A 21097-nucleotide genomic window follows, 5' to 3' on the forward strand; every position below is an offset into this window, starting at 1 on the left:
ATTGGAGTAAGTTTATTACTTGCTAGCGCCTTTTCCAACTATAAATTTTGTATATTCTCTATCAAAAAATAACAGGATTTTCCTTACATTATAATCAAGAAAAAAATCCAAATAGGCCTTTAGTTTTGCTCAGGGATCATCTATTACCCACAGCTGCATGAATATGACTGAAAACATATCTATACATTATACGTATGCTTAAAGCGCTTATGCATATATGTATGCATTAGGTGGACATAAAAGGAATTTTTAAGTTTGATTTCAAATGATGTTACCTTTACTTTATATATCATTTTAAAGAGTGTTTTTGGCTATATCTAATCGTTTAAATTGCAATCGTTTTAAAACAATGATGTCTTCTTTTCAGAATTTTTTTTTTTTTTTTTTTTTTTTTTTACATAGGCGTCGCCACTTATCAAGGCCGATAGGCCACTCAAGGATAAGGGTTAAAGAGTGTAAAAAAAAGCAAATTCGTGCCATTTTCTTATTTCAATTCAGGTTAAATCGAAAAGCTGCTAAAACAGCTAGTGATATCAATAAAGTGTTGGCCCAGGAACCACTACTGAACGCACAGCAAAATGGTGGTTTATGAAGATAATGAGCATAGTGGTCGGCATTCGGATGTTGACAGCAATCGATTAAAAGCCTTAGTCGAAGCCAATCCATGCACAACTGTTCGAGAACTTGCTTCTGAATTAGACGTAACATATACAACAATTTCCAGTCACTTGAGAGATATTGGAAAGACGAAAAATTTGATAAATGGGTGCCTCATAAATTGAATGACAACCAAAAGAAATGCTGTTATGAAGTGTCATCTTTCCTTCTTTTACACAACAAGAACGACCCGTTTCTCAACCGAGTTGGGACTTGTGATGAAAAATAGGTTCTTTATGAAAACTGGTGACACTCAGCTCAGTTGTTAGACGCTGATGAAGCACCATGACACTTTCCAAAGCCAGAGTTACACCAAAAGAAGATCATGTTGGTAGTCTGCGATTGGTCTCATTCATTACAGCTTTTGGAATGCAGGTGAAACCATTATGGCAGAGAAATGGTGTCAACAAATGGATGAAATACATCAGAAGCTTCAACAACAACATCCAGCATTAGTCAACAGAAAAGGCCCAATTCTCCTCCACAACAATGCCTGACCACACGTTGCTGAACTGACCCTGCAGAAGTTGAACAAATTGGGCTGTGAAACTCTGCCTCATCTGTTATATTCTCCATACCTCTCACCTACCAACTATCACTTCTTTTTTTCAAGCATCCCGACAAATATCTGCATGATAAATGCTTCAAAAACCTAAGCAATGTCAAAAACGCCTTCAGTAACTTCATCGCCAAAGAATGCAAGATTTTTATATCACTGGCATAAATACACTTGTTTTGAATTGGTAAAAGTGTGTTGATTCTGATAATATTTCAATCAATAAATTTTTGTTTGAGCTGAGATATGCTCATCTGGATGTAAAAATTAAAAACCACAAGAACATTCTTGTCAACTTGATATCAATATGTGGGCAAGTCATGAATTTCATTCAATTTTGAGAGAATCATTTGGTACACTCGTTAGATTGTTCACTAATGAACCGGGAGACATTGGTTCAATCCTCAGTCTCGTCATGCTAAAGACTATAAGAATGGTACTTGATGCTCAATTGCTAAACACTCAACATTCATGGTCTCTGTTGAGTCTTGAAAGACAATGGATACCTCCTGCAAAAATTTTTGCTCGTGTAACTGCGAAGCTAGGGATGTAAAATTCCCATCTGCACCACTCCTGACTTGAAACTGCTTGATTCCAGTGGAAAGGAAAAATCCAAGTTCATTGAAAATAATATGGAGTAGAGAGCACATACACTATCTGGTACTTCTTAAATGGTCATCCATTTTAGTACTGATCAGGTTCAACGTCACTTAACAGGAACCAGTGTGTCAACGTAATTATGCTATATATGTTTTTTTTTTTTTTTTCTTTTTTTTTACATAGACGACACCACTTATCAAGGCCGATAGGCCACTCAAGGATAAGGGTTAAAGAGTGTAGAGTAGTCAAAAGGACAATATAGTAATCGATAGTAATGGAAGTTCGGTAAATTTGTTAACTTAAGTGGAACGGCTCATCAGAAACTTGTTCACGTTATACTTGAAGACAACCATATTATAGACAGCTGGAAAGCAGAAAAACGGAAGACAATTTCACAGGCGTGCAGTTCTAAGAAAGAAGCTTTGATCATGGAATCTATGTTTAGGTTTAGGTACAGATAAAGAGTGGGGGGGGGAATTATTGATAATGTTTTCATGTGTAAATAATAAGCTCTTAAGAGAATTACTTATAAGCGTATATTAAATCAACCCCAAATAGGACTCAAATTACTATAATTCAAATACAGTAGGATTGACAAACTAATATTCACTCTAGCTCGATAACAAGAACACAGGTAAAATTGTTAGAAACAAAAATAATAGCCACGGTACCAAGGCTATAAATAGAACTTTATTGAAAAAGCTATGAGAAATGAACCCATTAAGAATGCAACTAGCACATGGGAGGAGCTGGGTCAATTGACCTGGGGACATCAAGTACAAGGAAACTCATAGGGAAGGCCAGAGTAGGTAGGGGGAAAATATTCAAGTTTTGATTGACTGAGGAATGTGGTGGTGGTGGTGGAGGAGGAGGAGGGTTATGGTTAAAGTATTCAAATATTGTATAAAATGAAAAAAATCTATACATTGGCCTGATGAGATTTGGAAGTCAAAATATGTTTGCATTCGTGCAAGTACTGAAAACAATGTTCTCTATTTTATATATAAAGTTCCATATGCATATATGTTTATATATATAGGATTCAATCCTAAACTAATTAACCGATCATTATTAATGACGAAACACAGCTGCTAGGCAAGAGGGTAGGTAATGTGGGATATATTTAGTTTTATTTAGTTTATACAAAGGTGGCAAAAAAAGGAGTGGATGCCTTTCATGAAAATTCGGATACCTTCGATGGGTATCAGACAATGGGTATCAGACATGAATAAATAAATATTCTCTAAATTTTACTTTCTTAGGAATAGTTTAAAGGAATTTTAGGGGGCATAATATGAGCACAACCTCCAATTTGAAAATTCACATATTTCAGATTTGCATTAAATTGAATCCATAGTCATTAGATAGCAATTAAGCAAGATTCCCTGAATTTCAATTTCTTCTTAAAACTCATTAAACGTAAACACTTCCTAAAATCAAAATTATGTAAGTTTCGAACCACTTTTATGTACCCTATCGAAGATTTTTTTTTTTTTTTTTACACAGGCATCACCACATTATGAAGGCCAATAGGCCACTCAAGGATAAGGGTTAAAGAGTGTACAGTAGAAATTGGACAATATAGTAATCATTAGTAATGGAAATTCGGTAAATTTGTTAACTTATATAGAACGGCTCATCAAGAACTTGTTTACGTTAGACTTGAAGACAATCATATTGTAGTCAGCCAGAAAGAAGGAAAACGGAAGGCAATTCCACAGGCGTGCAGTTCTAAAAAAGAAGCTTTGTTCATGGAATCTACATTTGGGTTTAGGCACAGATAAAGAGTGGGGGTAATTATTGATAGTCTTTTCAGCTAGATGAGTGTTTCTTGTGAAAGTTTGGTGAGGGGGGGACCATAGACTGAAGCTCAGTCGAACACTTTCCATGAAAATAACGATACATCAGAGACAAACTTGCAACATCTCTTCTGTGAGATAGAGGTTGCAGGGAAGAGAAAAGGACATCGCCTACGAGGCTACAAAGTCTATTTTGAACTCTATCAAGGCAGGACAAGTCCTTTCTAGCAGCTCCTGCCCAGATGTGGCAACAGTACTCCATCCTTGGACGTACCTGGCTCTTATATAGATAGAGAATTGCATCAGCAGTGAGATATCTACTGGATCGATAGAAAGATCCCACCATTTTTCCAGCGGCCTTGGCAACAGATTTGATGTACGTGTTCCATTTAAGATCAGGAGTAAAGGTCAAGCCCAGAAGCTTGTCAAAACTTGAGGCCTCCTGAATACGAGAACCATTCATTTCAATTGATGCCAGATGTGGATCAGAATGTTGATGATGTAAAGAGAGAAGCTTGGTTTTAGATGCATTAAAAGTAACCAGCCACTCCTTTCCCCATTGTACCACATGCTCAAAATCAGAGGTGAGAGAATCAGATAGAATATGGTCGTTTACTGTCTTAGATGTGCTACCATAAATGGTAGTGTCATCAGCATAAATGTCTACAAATGATGTAAGGATGTGATTTGGAAGATCATTAATGTAGATCAGGAAAAGAGTTGGGCCCAGGATGGCCCCTGAGGGACTCCAGCATTAATACTGTGAGCTTCTGATTTTTGCCCCTCAACTACTACTCTCATGAACCTATCAGAAAGAAATGATTTAATAATTGAGAAAACATTTCCAGCTATACCATAGCTGGAGATCTTGTGAAGTAAACCTACCTTTATGCCATACCCTATCAAAGGCCTTTGATATGTCAAGAGCGACTGCCCTAGAAAGGTTGCCTCCATCGAGAGGTTTGCTAATCCAATGAGATATAACTGTAAGCACATATGCTGTAGATCTAGCAGAACGGAAACCATATTGAGTGTCACTAAGAAGGTTATTTTTATTGAGATGGTTGATTACTTCTGTATTTAACACAGATTCCAGCAACTTACTCATGACGTACAGGAGACTTATTGGCTTGTACTGAGAGGGGGATGAGCGATCACCTGAATTCTTAAATACAGGGCATACTGATAAGATTTTCCAGGGTGATGGGAAGCTATTCTCCTTAAGACATCGTTTAAACAGTTTTGTAAGTATGGGTGCTAGTTCTGGTTGAAGTTTTCTGAGTACTATAATTGTTGCTTTACTGGAATCAAGGTTTTTGATTAACATCATGTACAGATATATGTATATCATATAGCGTGTTTTCTGATACAGGAGGAAATATTGGGGGTTGGCGGCCTTGGTTGCAAAGGGTAGAATTAAATGCAAAGTTCTTGGCAAAGAGTTTGGTTTTGTCTGATGCTGACGAGATTACCTCAGGTCCATTGATGATAGTTGGGATAGAGCACATGCTTCTGTTCAGGATTCTATTTGCTATTTGCCAAAACTGGTGGGAACCAAGCCGCTGCTCAGCTACTTTGGACTTAACAGATTGAGCATACAACTCTCTTGCGCTCTTTATTACTTTCTTACAATGGTTTCTGGCAGTCCTGAAAGCGGCTTTAGTTTCCATACATCTATTACATTGGAAGCAGTGGAAAAAGTGATTTCTGTGCGCAATGGCAGCAGCACATTCTGGAGAGAACCATGGTTGGCTGTTAGGTTTTTGCTGGAACTTTTTCAAGGGTATGAAACGATCTATACCTATAATTAACCATTCCGTCAGGTCTGATACTATAGAGGACACATCCTTTTTAAACATGGAATGCAGAGGTAGATCCGATATAAATGTACGGAAGCTATCCCAGTTAGCCTTAGTGTAGCGATCTACTGTACGATGGAGAGGTACGTCTGGGGACTTATTACATTTCATTTTTATCTTAATTAATACAGCAGAGTGGTCGGAGGATCCAAGAGGAGACAGAACAGAAACTGAACATAGTAGACTCGCATACTGGCTGTCATTGTCGGACACACAGGTGGGTTCGTGAACAATCTGGATGAGGTCATAAGCAATGGAGAAATCATAACAGAACCTCCCCTCATCATTGGTCTTGTTTGAGTGGGTCAACCATTCCACGTTGTGAACATTGAAGTCTCCACATACGTGAATGTGAGCTGAAGGATAAGCAGATAGGACTTGGTCAATTTTCTCCGATATGCTTTTAAAGATAGTAACTCCGCTGTTGTGGGGGCGATAGAGAGTAAATATAAATGCAGTAGTGTGAGCTAATGCAACCCGGAAGCACATATAGGGTAAGTTAGGATCTTCTCTGGAGATGTTCCTACCACATGGAAAGCCATCTTTAATATAGGCACATATTCCATGCCAATGGCGATCTTGGGGGTCAGATTTAGAAGTTAGAGTATCCTTTAATTGCAAACTCTTCTAGGGAAATAGCCTGTCCAATGCCAGTTTCGCTTAAAAATAAAAGGCCTGGTTTAGTTTCCTGTAATTGGGTTTCAACCCTGGAAGGTTAGAACGTAGACCCCTGATGTTGGAGAAGGAAACATGATAGTAGGGGTCTACATTGGAAGTTGGAGAACCAGGTTTAATCGTGTATTTTTTTTTAAAACTTATCATGATGGAATTTTGGAATTTGTGGACTAGGTCGTCAGATTTGCTTAGAGCAGGACAGAGAGGGGAAACTAAGAGAGAAAAAGAAACGAAGAATTTTTTTTTGTAGCACATGATAAGGTAAAGCCGTAGCAATTACCCACTAATATGACATCGAGAGGCCCCACCAGAAGCTACTGCATGGTCCAGAATCCATTCACCAAATGGCAATACAGCAGCCCCAGTACTTTGCACCTGCTGATAGGACAACCTCTTTAGTGGTTAATCCAAGGTTTGGGTCCCTGACTATTAGGCGGATAACGTCAGCCCAGATAAAATGTTTACCTCCAGCACCCTTACTAGTGACATGGCTACAAGGATAGACATAGAAACAGAAAATTTCCGCCATCTCTGCCAACTGTTCGCACAAAATACTGCCAACCTAGAAAACAGCTTTTTCTTCTCCCTTTGGCAGAAAAATCACTCGTTAAAAAATGAGGACTGAGGGACAAATAAGGAGAAGCGAGAGTTACGAGAGCTGCCGATAACGCATCCACAATGCGTTTTCTACTCTCCATTAAAAAAAAAAATTATTAAGTATTATACTTAATAAAAGTCCAATGGACGTGTTTAAGGGAAAGTATGGTGATGTGATAGATTCCCCTCTCACGAACTAAAAATGAATGCAATTACCTAATCTATTTTTGCAATCAACTTAGTAGATAAATAAACATTTATGGACGAGAAAAAAGCTAGCATTTAATAAAACAGAAATACATAAATTAAATACTGAAATAAAGTATAGTTATTAATATTTGAATCTAAAAATAAAAAGTATGATTAATATAGAAGTCACTTATCTTGAAAAAACACTTCTGTCTCCAAAATGCAAACTGTAGAAAAGAATTTTAGTTTTAATAACATCAGTGTCCAAAAGACTTTTCTTTTTTCTTTTTTTTAAATTAACCGTTAAAAGAAAAGCATGATCTTATTCTGGACTTTAGCTAGTCACGTTTTAAGAAACTTGCGATATAAAAGAAAAGCGGAGGAGGGGGGGGTCTTCTGAAAGTTAGTTGCGAGATAAAATGAAAGGAAGATTAAGGATTAAAATCAAAATATAATGCTATTAAACTTTATATCTCAAATTCTTATCTGATCTAAATCATGTAATGCATTTTGACCAAAATTACAATAAGGATTCTAGACAAAAGGTTTAATAGAATTATATCTTGATTTTAATCTTTGATAATCTATGTAAAAGGGTTATAGTCAAGATTATCTGCGCTTTTTGACTTCCGGCTTCTGTCGTCCATTTGGCTGAATAATTATTCGGCATGGTCAAGTGTGCAAGAAAGACACACTGCTGTCAAAGCTCGCTGCTCCAAAATCCAACACACTGCTGTCAAAGCTTGGTACTCCAAAATCTAAATCCATCCAGTCTCTGAAAAATCAGGCATTTTATTCAAACAGGAACCATCTCATTTGCATATGAGATTACGAGATCACAAGCATATAAATAGAATTAGCAGCCATATTTTTCTTTTCTTTATCCTTTGTGTTCATATAAGCTGCACAAAATCAGGTTTGCATCAATTTGTAAGGCATTTTATCACAGCAATATTAAGCATTTGTGATTTACATGTTGGCAATGAACTAATCAAAACAGAATAAGATGTGAGTCCCAAGTTATATATTTTTATACATTTGTATGTATAGGATTCACTCCTAAACTAATTAATCGATTATTATGAATTTCAGAATATAGCTGATAAGCATAAAGGTTGAATAATGCAAGATATATTTAGTTTAATTTAGTCTATGCAAAAGGGGAAAAGGGTAGAAATCTTTTGTGAAAATTCAGATACCTCCAATGTTTGTGAAAGTTTATCAATAGGTATTAATTAATATGAATAAATTTCAATTTCTTTTAAGTATTTTAAAGAGGTTAAAGAGGTGTAATATGAGCACGATCTCTCTTTTAAAAATCTAAATATTTCAGGTTTGCATTAAATTGGATCCATAGTTGTTGCTATTATTATTCAAATATTATACAAAGTAACAAATTCTATCCAGTGTCTTCAGATGTGGCAATCGAAATATGTTTGCAGTTGTGTAGCCACTAAAAACAATTATTAATAAATAAGTTTGTATTCTCCTATACTTTTTTTTTCTAGACATTTTGTTGTAGACATTTTAAAGTTTGCAATTTTAATCATTTCTTCTAAAATTTATGGAAGATGATTTAATAAGATTATTTTGCATCAGGGATGTGGAGTTAGAAAAAAATTAGGTGCTCCTGCAGTATGAGATTTCAAACATGTATTTCAGACAAAAACACTATTACATGCTTATGTGTCATGTTGAAATTAGTAAAAAAAATTCCAAAAGTACAAAAAATGATACAATAACAGATATGCTAGATCTATTTTTTACACAAATATATCATAGATACTAGCAATCTGACATTTTCTATTTTGAAATGTTGGATTTTCACTGAAAGCAAGGGAGATAAGTCAAAATGATAGATTGTAGTTAACTCAACTGGATTTTAAGAACTCTTCAATATTAAGGCATATGATAAAACTCTATACTTCTAAGAATTTTATTTTTACTTGTAATTATTTTTCTACTGAATCATTTTTCATAATTTTTTAAATTTATACTAATTTCGTCATGACGTGTAAGTACGTAATAGTGTTTTACCTGAAATGCATTTTTTCGAAATCACATTATGCTGCACAAGCACCTAATTTTTTTTTACATAGGCATCACCATTTATCAAGGCCCAGAAGTCATTCAAGGATATGGGTTAATGAGTGTACAGTAGTTAATTGGACAATATAGTAATCGTTAGTAATGGAAATTCGGTAAATTTGTTAACTTAAGTGGAACGGCTTAACAAGAACTTGTTTACATTGGACTTGAAGACAACCATATTGTAGTTAGCTGGAAAGCAAGCAAACGGAAGACAGTTCCACAGGCGTGCAGTTCTAAAAAAGAAGCTTTGATCATGGAATCTACATTTAGGTTTAGGCACAAATAAAGAGTGGGGGAAATTATTGATTGTTTTCAGCTAGACGAGTGTTTCTTGTGAAAGTTTGGTGAGGGGGGGGGCTATAGATTGGAGCTCAAACGAGCACTTTCCATGAAAATAACGATAAAGCAGAGACAAACTTGCAATATCTCTTCTGTGGGAAAGAGGTTGCAGGGAAGAGAAAAGGACATCCCCTACTAGTCTACAAAGTTTATTTTGAACTCTATCAAGGCAGGACAAGTCCTTTCTAGCAGCTCCTGCCCAGATGTGGCAACAGTACTCCATCCTTGGACGTTCGTGGCTCTTATATAGATAGAGAATTAATTACTTTAGGAGTCTGAGTGTTTCAAAATTCCAAAGTTTGAATAGAGCATTTGGGTTATGGATTCCAAATCACTAAGTAATTGCAGCATTATCAAACGTTTGTGATTGACAATTTTGCAATGAAATGATTAAAACAGAATAAGAGTCGTAAATCATTTTATAAACATTCAATAAACACAAGTAAAACAAAAAGCTGTTTTCTTTTTTCATTTCCTACTAACCATGCAAGTTTTCGATTTGTCACCAGTGAAGGAATCTCTTAAAACGTGTGTTAACTTGCTGGCTCTGAATGGAAGATGTGCACCTTTACGGCCAAGTGCACGGATGCATTCCTGGAAAAATAAAAATAAATATCACCAAAACAAGAAAACGCAAATGCAAGACCAATAAAACTTAGCTTCTTATATTTTAGCATTCAAAAGTATAAACTGTAATTTCTAGCTTTTTTTTTTTAAAATTATTTATCTAGCCAATAAATATTCATTTAAAGGAAAGAAGATTAGCATTTTAGTCTGATTATAATTTGCATAAACAAGGTAATGTCAGTTTCTATGACAATGTATATTTTAAGTCTGTTACTTTTCTCAGATCAATTAGGTTTCAAAGACCCCAGAAATAAGCAAATATGAATGGGATAAATTCGGGTGTACGTTGAACTTTGACCCATTAACAGTCAAATTTCTGGTCGAAAACGGATTACAAAGATTTTCCCAAATCTCAGTACCCTTTATATTAAATTTTGAGTCTGTAGACTGAAAATTAACAGAGTTATTGCACAGGGAAATGTACACAGGCAGACAAACACACAAACAGACAGACACGTTCAGTTTTATAGGTATATAGATAGATTATTACTATAATTATTTTTAATACCTACAGACACTAGTGTTTCATCCTTTTGGGAATCATCAGTGCAGGGAGTGAAGATTACCACTGCTCAGGAGATTCTAACCCGACTATGAAGCCATCTCTGACTCCATTAACACAGAACAAACCGCTAGGCCAATGTTATCTGCAGTGAGTATATAGTTCAAATTAAAATTTATATAAACAGTAAATGTTATTCAAGAAGGACGAGAGTGATCACATGATTTTTACATTATGATCTGTGCATGTAGGCTTAAGTAATAGACTTATTTCATTTCAATGTAAAGTGCTCAACAATAAGAACGGAGGTCTTAAAGGGGCAGACATAATTATTATAATTATTTTTAATACCTACACACACTAATGTTTCATCCTTTTGGGAATCATCAGTGCAGGAAGTCATGATTTGAAAATATTTCATTGAAGAATTGAATTAAATAAGCCTAATGTGTTTGTTTGATATAAATATAATTTTGTATAAATAGAGAAAACTTTTGCATTTATTAATTTATATGAACCATCAAAACAAGAAATTTCATTTACAAAGCTGATCGAAAATTTTGCATCCTTCAAGTTGTAAAGAATCAAAATTCAATTTGTTTAATAATGTTGGTAAAAAACAAAGAACAAAAAAAAAATTTCAACTCACTTTTAGGGCTAACAAACTTTTATTGATTTCAGCACCTTCCATTCTCGTCTGCCGATCCGAACTTGATGTGTCAACTCCTCTTTCATTTCCTAGAAACGAATTGAAAACAATATTTGTACATTTCAAAATTTTTTTTTTTTTTTTGAGGTGAAGATTGATAATTTGTATTACTTGGATAATTCGGAATGGTTGTCAGAACAAGAGCAAACTACTCTCATAGACAAAATAAAGGGTTTCTTTTGCGTACAGGTTATAGAGTTCTAGAATACGCACTTGAAGCATGTTGGAGATTGCATCAGTCCAAGAGTTGTGAGAATAACAGTCAGGATGAGGACAGTACTTCAAATAATTCAAATAATAAAAAATATTTATACAGGGTGGAACGATAAAACTGTCTCCACAGAAAAAAAACGACATGATTCCATTTCTGTTTGATAAAAACTGGTTTTCTTTATTTGTTGCAGGCCATCTACTAGTTGGCCAGTTGTGCAGAAATCCCAAGAGTTATAGAAGCCTTCTATCATATCTGAAAGTGGAGCAAGATCAGGAGATGCACTGCTGCACAACTCATGCTTTCTACTGATCTAAGTTATGAAAACAGGACCATTGCTAGCACCCTCAAAATGAAAATCCTAACAGTTCAACGCTTGAGGGTACAGCTCAATCAAGTTTCTGGCCACAGTTATCGTCTTTGGTGCGGTTTCAAGTGAGGGCCACATCATGCCATCTCACATCTTCAAAGTCGACTTGAAAGTCAACACCAAAATGTACTTGGATGTGCTAAAGAGTGTTGTGATCCCCTGGTTCAATCAGATGGCTGCTAGTAGACCCTGGGTGTGGCAGCAGGACTCAGCGCCTGCTCACAAGTCCGAAGAGACCTAGGATTTACTTCAGAAGAAGTACTACAACTTTGTTCCTTTCTCTCATTGCCCTCCCCTCCTTCCTTGACCTGAACCCGCTGGACTATTTCATTTGGTTATATGTCAAGAACATCACCAACATGGCCTCCCACAACACCAAAGCCAGCCTGATCACTGCTGAGTATTCGCTGTGCAGTGATTGAGGTTGAAGACGACTACATTGAATAGATGTCAGCTCTTCTACATAATCAAGCTATCTGAATTGATTGTTTCAATAAAAGTTTTAATATAAAGCTGTAGCGTTGTTTTCTTTATGGCGACACATTTATCGTTCCACAATGTATGTCGAGACAGTGTTTTTTTTAATCATTTTACTTTCTGCTATCTTTACAGCCGTTACAGACGTTTGTTCTGGATAAAGGCATTTGCTTAAAATATTGGTGCTTGTCCAGAATTCCCCACCTCCTATGGAAAAAAACAAAAATAAAGAAAAATCTGTGTGATGTATGTATTTTGTGATGGAAAGAAAATATCATACACTAAAAATCATGTAAATTGATAAAAAAAAAAAAATTAAAATTGTATGGCTAAATGATGAGAGATGATCTCATGAAGTCATCTTGAAAATAGTCTGAAGGAACAAGAGATTTTAAAAAGTCATTCTTAACACAAGAAGGGGGATTGGAAAAACTCAAATTTGCTTAAAAATTATGTTCTTTATAAAAATAAAATTACTTGATCAATTTACGTGATTTTCTATAAGTCATGAGTACATACGTCATACAGAGTTTTTTTGATTTTTGTTTTTAATAGGGGATGTATTTTGGACCAGCATGAAGATATTTTAGTGTGTATTATACTAGAGTTCAATTCTAGATTAAGGACTTCACTAATACTAAGCCAACTAAAGCCATGAAACATGGAATAAGAGTACACTACACTAATTGATTTAAATAAACACATTATTGAGAGAATGCTTCCTCGTAGATTACTGCACCAATTGATTTAAATAAAAGGTTCAATTAAAAATTTCCAGAAGATTACAGATTATGGAAAAAAAACATGCAAAGAAGACCGGAGAATACAAAATATATCAATAACAATGTCTTATCTTAGAAATATCAATTTCCCTGTCTCCTTCCATGTCCCTAGCGTTAAGCAGAACTTCTATGGACAGAGTTTCTTTGCAAAGGCTTCTCACCTTTGGAACACATTACTGAGAGACTGATTCTTTGATGATTACAACTTGGCAGTCATCAAATCTCATGTCAACAAATTCTTGTCATAGACCACCTCATAAGTAATCAAATGCAGTTTATTTTATTGATCAATGCTATTACTCTCGTAGTGTTTCTCATCATTTAACTGATAATCATTTTGTCTCATAAACCCTTATCCTTGAATGGCTTCTGGTTTTGATATATAGTGACCCAATAGTAAAAAACAAATACAAACTAACTAAAAGGCATGGAATAAGGACAAATACGCTACTTGATTTTAATAAAGGGTTTAATTTGAAATTTCCAGAAGACTATGACGAAAGACATGCAAAGAAGACAAGAGAATAGAATAGCCTAAATTCTTTGTATATAGAACAAACTATAACCTTAACCCTGGCGTAACATATAAAGTACTAAGCAAAATCTACCATGAATTGATTTTTAGTGGAAGCAGAAAATATTGTAAAATACTAAATCGCATTTTTAAATCATCAGATTTAAAAAGACAATATAATTATGAAATTAAAGCTCCCAGAATGCATTTGGTTTCTTCATTTTTTTTTAATATCTATATAATAATAGTGTGCATTATTTATTTTGTGTGTCACACTTACATCCGAGTGACCAGAATGCGTTTTGTTGCTTCATTTTTTTAAATATTAAATAATTATTTATTTAAATCCCAAAATAGTGCAAAGTATCAAATCGAAATTAATAACAAAAATAAATTAAAACAGATAGTTTAATTATGAAATTAAATCCACCAGAATGCATTTTGTTTTTTCATTTTTTAGTATTAAATAATTATTTATTTAATTTTAAAAATAGAGTAAAGTACCAAATCGAAATTAATAATAAAAAATAGATTAAAACAAGTAAGTCTAATTATGAAACTAAATCCACCAGAATGCTTTTTTTCATAAACAAGTCAGCAATTTTAATCTTTAGTTTAATCACTTTGAAAGTTTTAAATACTTTCAGCTTTTAAAATCGCACCAATAGAAAATCATTTCTAGCTTTAAAATTCTTGGTAAAATCTCACGTATAAAAAATTGAAAGTTTTGGAAGCTATTTACGTTTAATCATTTTTTAATTAAAGATTAAAATGTTATTGTAAAAAAATTAATTATACTTTTGTAACAATTTGAATAATTATTTTTTCTAAATCCTATTCAAAAAATAAATAAAATAATAATTTGGTAAAAAAAAAAACTGAAAATGAAATATTTCTTGAGTAACATCAAATAGGTACAAGGAACGTTTTTAATAATTTTTTATGGAAATCGATCCAAAGTATGAATGAGCTTGATATAACGAGCTAAAAAAAAAAAAAACATACTTCAAGGTAAAACACTATCCAATGATAAGTGTTATATAGATAGATGCTGAACCAGAAAACAGTAATTATTTCCCCTTTGTCAGAAAGATTGCTCATGGAATGTGAAGACTAAAGGACAAAGTAAGGGAAGTGAGAGTTAAGCTGCTGAAAGTAAACTCAACGTCCACTTTTTACTCTCTTAAGATAAATTAAGATAAAAAATACACTTACCAGCTAAATCTACCAATGAAAATTTACCAAATAAGTCCTTTGATCTGCAAACAAATAAAAAAGAAATTTGACATTCATAAGAATTTTATAATTTGAAACATTTAAAATAAAAAGGCAAAACATTGACAACCTATAGAATGAGATCAGTACAGAAAATACCAAAGTTATGACCGACAACACTACTGGCATCAACAAAGACATCAAAGTCAGAGGCAAGAAGCTGTAAGCCATTAACATATAATGAATGACGGATCCAAGCCCAAAGTCCTTGCAAGAATTGTGCACTGGCCAAAGCAAGGCCCTTAGGGAATGACAGAAACATCGGACTCAACTCCAAACCCAGATTGTCGTGCTCCCAGGTCATCTTCAATTTTCTGTATGCATGTGAGCTGTAGACCTTAGAGAGAAGGATTACAGGCCACAGAGATGAGGTGCTTCTAAAAGATCCTCAACATATTACACAAAGACCATATGAGTAAGAAATGAATAGATTCAGACAAGCATTTGAGTCACATGAAGATCTACTGACCATTGTGAAGAAAAGGATAAAAGTAGTACGGCCATGTCACACGATTATTAGGTCTTGCAAAGACAATACTGCAGAGAGGAAGAACGAAGGGCAGGCAACGAAAGATGTGTAAGGATAATATCTAACAGTGAATAAAGGCTGGCACTAAATACCACTTAGGAAGGCAGAAAATATGAAGGGCTTAAGAAAACTGATTACCAGGTAATCTCTTACACCACAACGATCAACAAGACTAAATCACAGATGAGAGATGAAAAAGTGAGCATTTTTGGGGTACAAGTCACAAACGTCCTAAAATGGAGTACTGTTGCTACATCTGGGGAGGAGCCACTTGGAGCACTGTATCCTGCTTTGACAGCGTTCAAGACCAGCTTCGAAACCCCTAGTAGGTGATGCCCTCTTCTCCCTGCAACCTCTTTCCCACAGAAGAGATTTTGCGAGTTTGTCCCTGCTCTATCGTTATTTTCATGGCAAGTGCTGATCTGAGATTCAATCTACAGTCCCCTCCCTGCAAAACTTTCACAAGCACTCGTCTAGTTACAACCACTATCGATAATTTCTCCTACTCTCTATCTATGCCTAAATCTAAATGCAAATTCCACAAAAAAGTTTTTTTCCTAGAACTATCCGCCTGTAGAACTTTGTTCTGTTGGCTTGCTTCCTGGCTAACTACAACATGGTCATCTTTAAGTACAATGCAAACAAGTTCTTTTTGAGTAGCTCTCTTAAATAATCAAATTTTACACAATTTCCATCACTAACAACTGTTGTTTCAGTGATCACCTTACACTTATCCTCGAGTGGCCTTTAGGCCTTGATAAGTGGTGACTTCCTTGGAAGAAAAAAGTATTTTCAGTCGTAAGGCACTTCCTGAAAATTTTGAATGTGCTTTTTAGGTTGGTTGGTTGGCTGTTTTTGTTTTACGGCATATCAACCCTTTTCAGGTTATTTAATGCCGAATCCAGTGATTTTGAAGAAAAATTTTTTAATAGAATATATTTGTTTTTTTTCAAGGCGGTTTCTATTTAACCCATAGTTAGGACCCTAACAGGTACTACAACTCTGAGTCAGAGTGGACCTGGGAGCAATGGCAATTAAAAGGTGGCTCCACACTCCCAAAGCCCGCAAGCTGGGGCCTCACCATCGGATATAGTTTAAGATCATATCCAGGACCGAATGTGGTTTTTAGGGAAGTGACTGATAAAGAAACAAGTTTAAAATTCCAAGTTTTTTAGTAATACACAGGCTATATTTCTTGGAATGTAGCGTACAAATTTTTATATACTTCAGTATTTTCCATTCAAATACATACAGAATATTTTGGTCTTTCAAATTCCAGTTATGTCTATAAAAGACGTAAAATGAAAAATCGCTATACAATTTTAACTTCTACCTTTTCCAAAACATATGATAAAAAAGTAAAACAATGTAAATTATATCAATAAACACAAAAAACTTCATGAGGAACAAATGTTATAAAAGAAATCTCACCTTCGACGGAGTAAGATTTGAAAGACAGCATGGGACCTGGACGAATGCTGATTTGCTGCAGTTTGACCAGATGTTCTAATGATAGAAGTGAGAATATATATTAGACAAATGATTTTTTTTTTTTAGGTGGTAAAATATTAGAAATAAAACGATTTTCATTAAAATGACTACTTTATATTCAAACAAGCATGGTTACCCAGCTTTGCCAGCATGTTATTTATTTATTAATTTTTTTTTGTATCAGTCCATTTGGTATAATGGTAAGAGTGTTCGTTAAGGGGCTGGGAAATCAGGGTTCAATCCTCAGTCAAGTCATACAAAAGACTTAAAAAATTGGTACTTAATGCCTCCTTGTTAAACGCATTATAAGGAGAGAATCAAGAGCAAGTGGAGTAATCCTGTGAATAGGGTGGTGCTCTTCCTTGCACTATGATGTTGCAGTTAATAAAATGGGAGCCTCCAGGTCACCCTCAGTTATAGTCAACCAGTTAGCTTAGCATAAAGTAGGAATTCCCAACCTTGCTAACTATTATAAGGGAATGAAGTGGCGCCCTCCCTTACACTCTGTGCGGCAGCTAACGAAAAGGAGCCTTCAGGTTGTCCTTGACTACAGTCGTCCACTTAGTTATATTTTTTTTAAATTTAACTCCTTGTTAAGTTAGACATAGGTGTGGTTTTGAGAGGCCAACACACTAAGATAAGTACACTCTAACCAACAAAACATGCCTGAATAGTTAGTTAAGGGCGCCCCAGGCTTCTTATGTCAGCATATTATTTACATCCTTGCCAGAAGTTTAGACACAAAGTCAAATGTAGTTTTGAAAAAATCAGTGCAATAGGATAGATGTACTCTGGCCTACAAAAAAAAAATGCCTGAATGGCCCTGTTCTTTGACAGACGTCTTTCAGATGATTATCAATAAATTAACCCCTTCTCAGAGAAAAAAGGTAATGCCTCGGATGGTAGACCTCCTAGGAATGATTTTGATACATAATTCTACATCTATTTGTGTTGTATTAGATGATTGGATTTCTTCCTTCCTGAGTGGGTCTGAGAGCCCTCTAGTATATGTATGTGGACATCTGTATGTGGAAAAGGGTAGGTAATTCTACACATGTAATACTCATGAATGTAAAAAAGTGACAGTGTCATATTATTTAATATTCACCTCCTTGCCAAAAGGTTAGATACAAGAGAAGGTAAAGCCTGGAAGGATGAACCTCCTAGGACTGAACAAAGTCACTGTCAAACGAATTTGTATGATAATTTTACATACCGAACAGCATTGCCATGTTGTATGAGCTTAAGAACATCTTCCACGTTGTCAACTTGATTTTCTTGTAATTTGATTATATTCACTTGACCCTTTCCATCCTCCAATACATGTAATTTGACTTTTTCATTCAATAAGTCAAATACCTACAAAACAAAAAAATAATAATACAATCAAATAAAAACTAAAAAAATTTGAAGAAGATATATTTTATATCAAAAGTCTCAGCATATGAAAAATACAAGACAAGAAAGCAGACTCTATGGACAAAATGTTGACACGATAAATCACATAATAAGTGAATGCAACAACTCGCCCCAAAAGAATATAAGAATAAACATGACCAGGTGGGGAAAATAGTATGATGAAGACTATGCAAACAACTGCATATTGCACACAGACAAATGGTGCAAGCACTAACCAATAGTAGTACTTGAAAGCTGAAATCATAAAATTCTGTCGGATATCGATGTACAAACAGATAAACCCATCTGAGCAAGGAGAATAGTTGTTATAATAGTTAAAAAGTCCCACCAGATTATAGATTTCACTATTTCAGCAGACCACAGGGTAAATATCAAGGAGACAGAGAAGCAAATGAAGCAAATACACTGAACTGGCCAGAGAGATGGAAGGAATATGGAAAATGAAGAAAGTCAAGATAACACTAATAATTGTAGGAGCACTAGGAACAATCCTGAAAAACTTTGGCAGACATCATAGTAGTACCTCATTATAATACAGCTTCCTATTTCAGTAGCTTCTTTTCAAGAACTGAAGACAGGCTTGTAGAACTCTCTTTCTGTTCACAGTTTTCCTCTAACCCATAATCTTGGTCTTCTTAAGATTATGACCAATGGGCACTGCCTGTCTTTGCAATAATCATCTTTCACGTGTGAGAGAGAGAGAGAGAGAGAGAGAGAGAGAGAGAGAGAGAGAGAGAGAGAGAGAGAGAGAGAGAGAGAGAGAGTTCCCTATAGACTCCGAAATGGCTGGGTCGATTTTTATGCAATTTCACTCAAATGTACTCTATGCATCTGGCAGTGTTCTTAGATAGGTTTTGTATCAGAATGTCTTCGATAAGTACTGATGATCAAAAAAATCCGATGAAAAAAAGAACATGCGATTTTTGTGGTCTATGTACTGTTTAGTACACGTAATTCGAGGTTCCAACCTTAACAATCAGTCCGACAGAAACTAGGCTATCTCAATGACCTTTTTGTTGTTAGACTGATGTAAAATGTTCTGTGTAGCCGTAGGAGGTCCACCCAGCTTTCAGGTGGAGCAAGTTTATTGCTCGTTGTCTGAAGAGCTCTCATCAGGGAATGCCAACGGAGTTATTCAGACTTATTTTTGCAGCTCAAAGTGCTCCTCCTCTTGAGGCATTGACCCATTTTTCCACCTTCTGACCTTGTGTCACATTCTCTTGCTGTGAGAGAGTAGTAAATACTGGTCTGTGTACTTCGAAAATTTCGTATTTATTATTATAGAGCCATTTCTCTAATGATTATTATACTGTACCTAATATATAGTGGTGATTTCAAAAGTTAAAAAAAATATATGACTTGGCTGCCATCAGCTAGAATCGAAACCAAAACATATAGCTCTCCAGCCCTATCTGCTACCATATGTTCCATGTCCTTATGTATATAAAAACTTAAAAAATAATGTTGTAAAAGTTATGAAGGTATATTTGTGTATACATAAAAGGGCACTTAAAATCGACTTTAACCTGCCAAGTTACATTTTTTTCTATTTTGCCCCCTTAACAGCTATTTTTACTGGCTAAAGACCAAATCGAATTTGTTCCATACGTTCAAATCCCCTATATATTAACTTCAAGTCTGTAGACCAGAAATTGACAGAGGAGTTTAGTAGAGACCATTCCTCAGACTAACAGGCAAGATCACTTCTCTCTTTCTCTATATATATATATATATATATATATATATATATATATATATATATATATATATAAAAGGAAAAGAGAAAGTTCAATTCCACAAAGGGAGACTTATCCGGATAATGCCAAGCTCAACAATAGTTATTGGAGCTTATACAATAGGACAACAAGTATTCCATTATTAAATAAATGATCCATTCTATATCTACCAATATATATAGTTTTTTGTCTTCATTTCATACTCTTGTTGTCCTATTATATATATATATATATATATATATATATATATATATATATATATATATATATATATATATATATATATATATATATACTGAGAATTGTAGTACTTACTTTGCCACTGTATATTTCAAAATAACTTGCACTAACAGTGATGTCCAATTCTTGATAACGAGAATGAAGTAATTGAAAAACGTCTTTGGCTACAATCATAAGGAAAAAGAAAAAATATGAGAGAATAAAATGCATTTCAAACAAAATAACAGAAAATGTCAATCATGCAGAAATACTATTTGAAACTGTTGCAAATATTAAAAATACAAATCCAAACGGTAGATAACTCTGGATATAATGCTCTGATTCAGTTCATACGCGTACATGGGCAATATTTCCGGGTGTTAAACCTGATGTGCAAAAAACTTAATAAAATCTTTCAAGTCTAACACACACAAAAAAAAAAAAAAAAAAAAAAAACTCCAGCTATCGGTTATCCAAGAATTGTAGACAAACTTCCAGGAAAATAAGCACCTGCGACAAAAATTGATACTGGTATTCTAAAAATATGTTTGATCCTGAACTTCCACCTCCCCAAATAAAAAAAAATCCTGTAAAAAATTATAGTAGTTTTACGTTTCTGAACGACTTCCTTTTGTACAAGTTTACTCTTCTACACAGTGATTTATGTATTATTCAATCAGAACACTTGGAGTGGGAGATACTTTCACTGAATATTTTGTACACTGTTTTACTGCTTTTTTTTTTTTTTTAATTGCTTTGACAAGGCATGAAGCCACTTGATGTAAGAATCTAAAAAAAAAAAAACCCATACCACTTCAAGGTCAAAATCTAACTAATCATAAGCGTTATATGTATAGATTCTGACCTAGAAATC

General features: G+C 34.6%; 1 protein-coding gene across 4 annotated transcripts in view; it reads right to left on the reverse strand.

Moving 5' to 3' along the window:
- The window catches only part of LOC145279807 (kinesin-like protein KIF2A), a 152362-nt gene that overhangs the window by 49077 nt on the left and 82188 nt on the right, over positions 1-21097 (reverse strand). For all 4 annotated transcript variants that reach the window (XM_080131159.1, XM_080131161.1, XM_080131158.1 and 1 more), the window contains 6 exons: positions 20320-20408; positions 18066-18208; positions 16790-16864; positions 14770-14813; positions 11141-11229; positions 9846-9956 (listed from right to left, as the gene is read on the reverse strand). In XM_080131159.1, the coding sequence (XP_079987285.1) occupies positions 9846-9956; positions 11141-11229; positions 14770-14813; positions 16790-16864; positions 18066-18208; positions 20320-20408 (551 nt within the window). The remainder of the gene's footprint in view (positions 1-9845; positions 9957-11140; positions 11230-14769; positions 14814-16789; positions 16865-18065; positions 18209-20319; positions 20409-21097) is intronic.

The sequence above is a fragment of the Euprymna scolopes genome, chromosome 7 (assembly GCF_053919585.1).
Source record: "Euprymna scolopes isolate OS-2025 chromosome 7, ASM5391958v1, whole genome shotgun sequence".
Taxonomy (NCBI): Eukaryota; Metazoa; Mollusca; class Cephalopoda; order Sepiida; family Sepiolidae; genus Euprymna; species Euprymna scolopes.